The 7,500-nt window shown below is 29.4% G+C and overlaps 1 protein-coding gene across 1 annotated transcript in view; it reads right to left on the bottom strand.

Moving 5' to 3' along the window:
- LOC134274453 (tRNA pseudouridine synthase Pus10-like) overlaps nt 1-3,711 on the bottom strand; it is a gene marked incomplete at its 5' end in the record, with an annotated part of 5,393 nt that extends 1,682 nt beyond the window's left edge. Inside the window, 4 exons of the mRNA XM_062756736.1 lie at nt 1,205-1,304; nt 1,557-1,699; nt 3,223-3,340; nt 3,671-3,711. Of these exons, the coding sequence (XP_062612720.1) occupies nt 1,205-1,304; nt 1,557-1,699; nt 3,223-3,340; nt 3,671-3,711 (402 nt within the window). The remainder of the gene's footprint in view (nt 1-1,204; nt 1,305-1,556; nt 1,700-3,222; nt 3,341-3,670) is intronic.
- Between the last annotated feature and the right edge of the window lie 3,789 nt (nt 3,712-7,500).

Raw genomic sequence — 7,500 nt, 5'->3', positions numbered from 1 at the left:
ACATACATACATATATATACATATATATATATATATATATATATATATATATATATATATATATATATATATATATATATATATATATATATATATATATATATATGTCTTTTCACATGTAATAAATATGTATAATTTGAATGCCCTTTCTTTTCTCTTTTCTCTTTCAAAATGATCAATTGAAAATGTTATTTTTTGGAAAGTAGGTAAAACTTTAAGGTCAAGGTCTCACTTGGGTTAAAAAATCATAGTATATTTAGAAAGTTTTGTGCATGTGAATATGAAAGCACCATCTCTTATCATTCAAAAGTTATGATCAAGGTTAAATTTATTGTGACAGATGCACATACTAGCTGTCAATAAGATGGATAGACTGACAGACAAATGAGATTTAGTGTCCCCTCCCTTTCCCCAAAATGGGGGACAAGAATGCCCTTGCTGTTCTTGAGAAGAAGATTTATGATGGAAAAAATCCCCTGCATATTTCTTAAAGCAAATCAATATTGTGTTTTTATGTCATTTTGTTTGTTGTTAAACATCCCTCTCAGGAATTTTTCACTCATATGGAGACGCCATTTGAAAAATAATGAGGACAAGTTAGATTTGAGGTCAACATTCATTTTAGGAGTTTTCAACCATTAAGACGTAAAGAAATATTAACTCGATCCTTCCCCTCACCCCTTCCCAGACCCCTGTTTGTTCATGTATGCAAAAAAAAAATTTTTATACAAATAGTTTAATGTGGTCCATCTCTGAATGATTCTCATTCCTAATTCTAGGAAGATATGTTGACACAAATTCATGAATAAAATGTCAAGTAATCTTATCATTGATGCACTTTTATTTAATTTAATGCAGTCATATTGTGAACATTTCCAGCTCATTAGGAGAGTGGGGATGACCTCTAGGGGTTCATAACCTTTATACCATTAAATTTACATACATATATATATATATATATATATATATATATATATATATATATATATATATATATATATATATATATATATATATATTGCAAACCTTAAATTTCCCTTGCTCCAATCGACATAAATGGGATAAATTATGAATCTGCTTTACTATGAATATTATGGTTATTCCAAAAACACTCGGCTTCATCTCTTCTATAGACACGCCTAATCCAAGTTTTATGATATACCTCACAGTTTACCATTATATGCTTTGCTATGTGCAATCTCACCTGTACATCCAGTTCCAGAATATCAGACTCCACTCCAGTCAGGATTCCAATGTTTGGTGTAGTTCTCCCGAAATCTCCGTGAACAAATTCTTTAATGTAGCTAGTGTTTAGTTAAGGTACATATATATTCAACACACCTGCATCAAGCTTTAATAAAAGCAAACTGCACGCTTAATACACATACGTGTACATATGGTAAAAACATTTCAAACTTGATTCTATATAGAAATGTCCTATGTTCCTTATACCCTATAATTTTTGCATTTCTTTTTTATTCTTTTTTAGAAAGGAGTCTAGAAATATCCAAATTCCTCATTTGATTTTTTATAAATACATGACCATACAAGGATACGTGCCCGCTTGTGTTGAGTGACTCAAAGTGAAATGAAGGTCATCTATTTTCTCCGCTGACATACTGTACACAATTCTCTCCCTTGTCGCCAGAGGGCGCCGGTGTAGGACTCGAATAGGAGTTTTTTGATAAATAATAAGATCCTAAAAATAGAATGCAAAGCAAATCACATTATTATATGACATTTAAACAATGATTATTCAAACTCATATTATACATCTTTTATTTCCCATTATTACATTTAGCAAAAAAAAAATACATTAAAAAATAACCATAAAAAAACCATGAAACTGGTATGAAAATGTGCCGATATATCTAAGGACGACCGAGTCAGTGAGTGTGATAACATAGATCAATGTTTAACTTACAGATGAATAAACAAGGTACAATTTTTAAAACTTTAAGACATTTGATTGAGGAGATGTCACATTTAATGTCCAAACCGTGTTTCATAGAATTTTACCCTTGTAATTAGTATTTTAAATCCCAAACGTTTGTCCATAGTCCTATATATAGAAGTTTAAACTCACTGGACGGGTGAGGTCTTTAAATAGCTCGTGCTGGTCAGTTTGGGCGTAGCAGGCACCATAGAAGGACACGTTGTTCCTTTGCCAGATATACCACGTCTTTCATTGTTATTTATCTTCATATGTACCAGAAATCCTACTCACTTCTGAGGTAAGAGTATTTTAGTTTAATGTTTATTTTAAGTAACAGTTTATCTGCAAATTCTGCCAAATTACTTCGCCGCAGTACATTTTTGGTAAAGTTGTTTGAAGTAAGCATATTGTTGAATTGTGTATATAATGTATTTATATTCAGTAGTAATGACGCGTCGTAAGCATTGTAGTAAGTAGCAATACTGTACTCGTAGTATGTTCGAAGTAGTAACAATTGTACATGTAATATGTGTTTGTACAGTCGCAAGTTGAATACTTGCAATATATATATTCTTCGTAAAATAGGCATGTCTAAAGTGTAAATATATGTTGAGTACAAAATATGAGTAAAATATGTATAGGAAAATATGCATATTAAGTATTGTATATGAAGTATATGTACATAATTTAACAAACAATTACAATATGCTTTTATTTTAAACATTCAATAGATCCTAGTAGTCCTAGTAGTTGTAAAAGTTCGAAGGAGAGATCCTAGTATATTTTCAGTCAGGAAGGACCAGACGAGGCAGTGCCGCCATTACGGGCCACAGCGCCATCCTTAGCAGCACAAGTGAAATAACATAGACTTTTAACTTTTATTATATCAAACAAATTAAAGAAAAAATAATGATGTAAAAATGTAATAAATATTGTAAATATATTTTAAAACATCTTCTCCTTATTTCTGACAAAAGATCTGTGACAGGAGATCTGATTATTTATTCTTTAAAATATTTTGTCAATATTTTTGTACATAACATAAAATACCAGTGAATAATCTGTCAATAAATAGTTAATTTTGGTATTTCATTCTGCTTCAATAAACTAGATATGTATCAGGATCAGTCGATAATATATATTCATGAAAACCTGGTACCAAAGAAATTGTCTTCATAACTTCATGGACACTTCATCTTTTATTTTTCAAATTTTGACACAATATAAATCACTGATGAATACAAAACACTACCTCGACACACTCTTTTATAAATACAGCACAGTACCTTGATTTCCTTAAGCTTGTTGAGTTGTTCCTCAGAGAGAGATTCTTTAGACCAGCACAGGGCAGAATACGTCTTTGTTTTCTCTATTTCACCTTCCTTCAGTTTATCTACATCTTTTCTGTGTATGAAAATGTGATAATGAAGGATAGGATTACTAACCTTTCATCACTAAGGTTCATGTAAAAACTGTTTTTCATACCTCAAATATTCCCATTTGTTGTCTTAATGAAAACGAATTGTAAATATTTTTCATTATGCATTGCAATAAAAAAAAATAAAAAAGATATTGCATTTAATTTTATCTTAATAATTTTTTAAGAAATTAATTGTTATTTTTTCCTCTTATCAAGGGTCAGTTAATCCATAGAACCCTAGCTACTGGCTGTTATTATTTTTACATTGTACTTAAAATTATATGTATATTTCATTTACATCTTACAATTCTTACTTGTCAACAATTTTTAAATCCCTGACTTTAATATCAGCTGACTTTTTTATTTAAAGTACCTTTAATTTTTAATTTGTTATCCAAATTGACTTTTTGTGGTTATAGAAAATATGTGTAGGATATTTTGTACAATAAATGTATTTCTTACATTAAAGGAAAAACCTGGATATGATAGGATTTTTTCTGCACCCCCCCCAAAAAATATTGTGTGGAAACCTGCCAAGAGCCAGTACAATAAGTGTAAGTTAATAGAATAAAATTAAAGTACCAATTTTGACTTCAGTTTTATAAAATATATATATTGCCTTCTGTATTTCCAGGAGATCTTTTGCTGAGAATTCAACTCGATGTGGATCATCCATTTCTACAACAAAAGGCCTTCCTGAAAACAGGAAAAGAGTTTTTTAATAAACAAAATCACATCACTATTATTAATAAGTTTACAAGTAGAATTGCAACTCAATTAAATAGAAATTATGTCAAGCTTCATAATGAAAAGAAATTCCCTCTTCCATGTATTTGGGCATTATTCTTGATAATTTATAAGCCCTGTATAATTTTCTTGAAAAGAACTATAGAAATATTCCCTTAATCAAAAACATCTACATATAAAACAATGATAACAGGTTTTTTTACAAAAATATAACACCTAATACAAATTTTCCTATACTTAACCTTTTCCTAACATTCTTACATCCACATCTTCTCGTCCTGATGAAGAAAAACGTTGCTCTGGAAAAATATTAAAATCAAAGTACCATTATTACGTGTACTTTCAAAATTTGCTAGAGGCCTATTGGTTACAAAGCTCACTAGAATCAAGTGCAAATTTTTTTCTGATAGAGGAATACATCAAATCCAAGTGTAAGCTTAAGACTTGATTTTAACAATTTTGGTGTACATCAGTACACATATAACGGTATTTATTTACAATTTAAAGTTTTTTTTTCTTTTTGATAACTCTTTAAATATTAAGCATGTTAATTTTTCCATATTTACAACTGAATGAGGAAAGTGCTTTATGAACTGTCAGCTGTCATAATGTTTTTAATATTATATACTGTACACATGTATCGTATCAGTCGGGAACTATGGAAATAAATGTGATATGCCTTTATATGAATTTGTGTAGTTTGTTGAGTTTGCCATGTCATTAGATATAACTTGAAGTTGAAAACTTGGGATAATTTATTCACTTTGATGCTTGAATTTTTAAAAATACGAGGGTTGTCGGTAAAGTTTGTGGACAACATTGATAACAACTGAAAAACATTAATAAAATATATGAAACTATTATTTTCATTAAATTAACGTTTCATTTTATTATTAAACAAATTTTCAACAAAAACAAAGCGCAAAATTTAGCATTAATTGTAAACAATTCAGATGCAGGGAAGCTCTACTTCGCTTTATCCGAGAAAAAAAAAAAACCTTAAATGTATGGATTTTGGATGTAAGAAACATGACGTTGTGTATCGCACTCATGAATAATGTTATAATTACTCTAGCTCTGAATTTTGTATGGTTCATTGCAATTGATTCTCTAAAATAATTTTATTCATGCATAATTATAAAAAATTCGATAAGTTTAATATCATAACTTGCATGACTTTTAAAACACACAACTAAAGAACAGACATTGCCCTATCGGCTATCACTTATTTGTAAACAGTATTTCACCCCCTCCTTTTTGTGCTACAATCAAGTAAAATCATATAAATAAACACCAAGTCTGTACTGTTCGTTTATACAAAGGTCTCGGACAAAAATGGAATTAAAAAAAAATTATAATCTCTGCACAAAATTCTAATTTTACAAAAACGCAAGCCGTTACGATATCCCTATGGCAGAATGTACTAATAATTGACCCGATTCTAAAACGAAAGTAGAACTTTTACACGTGGTTGACATGTATGTTCCAGAACAACAAGCACAAAGTGTGCATTAATGGGAAAAGTTAATTCAAGTTATGATTTATTTTATTTTGTTTTTTAACTGACTGACCGCATATAACATGTTTAAGGAGTGGCGCATAATATTAGAAGCCATATGCCCATACTTAAAACTGTTTACATGTAGGCCTACAATGAAAAAAGAAGGTCATGTATATATTTCATTGACTGAAAATCACACTGCATAAGATTTATGTCATGTAGTGTACAATACTTAAACCTTAACAAATAATTTAAAAAAGAGAGAGAGAGAGAGAAAGCTAGAAAGCGATACAATGATATAAAATTCTCAGGGAGGACATCGGAGAACTAGAGCGCGCTGTCTACATAATATATAAAAAAAATAATTAAAGATGCTTCAATTTAATTATTTAACCCTGTCACATTCTTCTATAAAATAACAAAGTGTACGCTTAAGACTAGATTTTATGACAAATATTGAATACCGTCTTGTTAAAATGAGAGCTTAATTTAAAAGTAAATGGAAAGGGGGGGGGTGTTTTCAACTTAATGTGCTCATGCATTTTCAGTTCTCCACACGGTAAAATAAATTGATATTTACAACCATTGACTGTATTGAAGTATTAAAGATACCCACAAAAAGCTTAATTTGATGACAGTACACAGACATGTGAGAAAAAATATGAGATGAGATTTTTTTTTAACCTTTATGAACAAATTATAAACTTTTTTAAAAAAGTACTTGGGAAGAAAAACCACTGCAAATACAATAGAATAATTTTCCTCAGATAATGTCATCTACGTGTAAGGAGAAATTTAAAGAAAAAACATAAACCGCGACATTTATGAAAGCTTATGTTAACATTATGGTCTAAAAATAATTATAATGAAATTAATAGCTAAAAACTGAAAACAAATTAATAAAACGTGACTTTTTTATTTAGAATAATTTATTTTGTAATTGACTGTAATGAATTTGTTAAAATACTTAAAAAAAAAACAAATAATCATTTCTCAGGCTATTTTAATCCATTCCCAGGTTAAAAACAATGACCACAGTAATTATCAGTAAATCTCAGCATCGACAGTACCTCAACAGTAATTATCAGTAATTCTCAGCTGCGACAGTACCTCAACAGTATTTATCAGCATTTATCAGACTCTACAGTAAAAGACGACAGTAATTATCAGTATTTATCAGCAACAGCTAAAATTATCAGCAACAACAGTAATAATAACAGTAAATATCAGTAATTATCAGCAAGAACAGCACCATATCAGTAATTATCAAACATTATCAGTAAAATTTGGGATTCTCAGCACTTTTTTCGTCCAGTTGTGTGATGAACCTACAATAATCCAAAATGTCAACCAGAAATGAATAATGAGTATTATTAGTCCTTTGCAATTTAAAAGAACAAATTCAAATGTATATCAAACTTGGTTTGGTTTGAACATATTTTATTGTTAAGATGTTACAACAAAAGGATTGGACACAAGTACTTAATACTTAGAACGTCCTCTCCTTTATAACAATTAATTACACAAAGTTTTGTTCAGAAATTAATTTACACTGGAACCAAAGGTCAATAAGATTATTTAACATAGGTAATGCATGTACAGAATTTAAAAATTGATGTAGTATGTACAAACGAATAAAAATACTCAAAAACGACCAGATCTCTTGATAAACAATTGCACATTTAAAAATAAACTTTCATTTTCAGAAATACTGATTGAATTATCTCCCCATAATAGAACATGAGTGTCTACAATACGTAAGTTAATCATTCTAAAAATAGCATTGAACAATTCGTTTCTTGGAGCAGTGTATTTCGTACAAGAGAAAAAGAAATGATATGCGTCTTCTATTTTTCAACAAGTGCATAATGGACTGTCAATAATATTACATCTAAA

Source organism: Saccostrea cucullata, unplaced genomic scaffold (genome assembly GCF_032062105.1).
Source record: "Saccostrea cucullata isolate Sc308-1 unplaced genomic scaffold, CSIRO_AGI_Scuc_v1 ctg7675, whole genome shotgun sequence".
NCBI lineage: Eukaryota > Metazoa > Mollusca > Bivalvia > Ostreida > Ostreidae > Saccostrea > Saccostrea cuccullata.
Note: the sequence above shows the minus strand (reverse complement) of the source record. Positions and strands in the feature narration are given on the sequence as shown.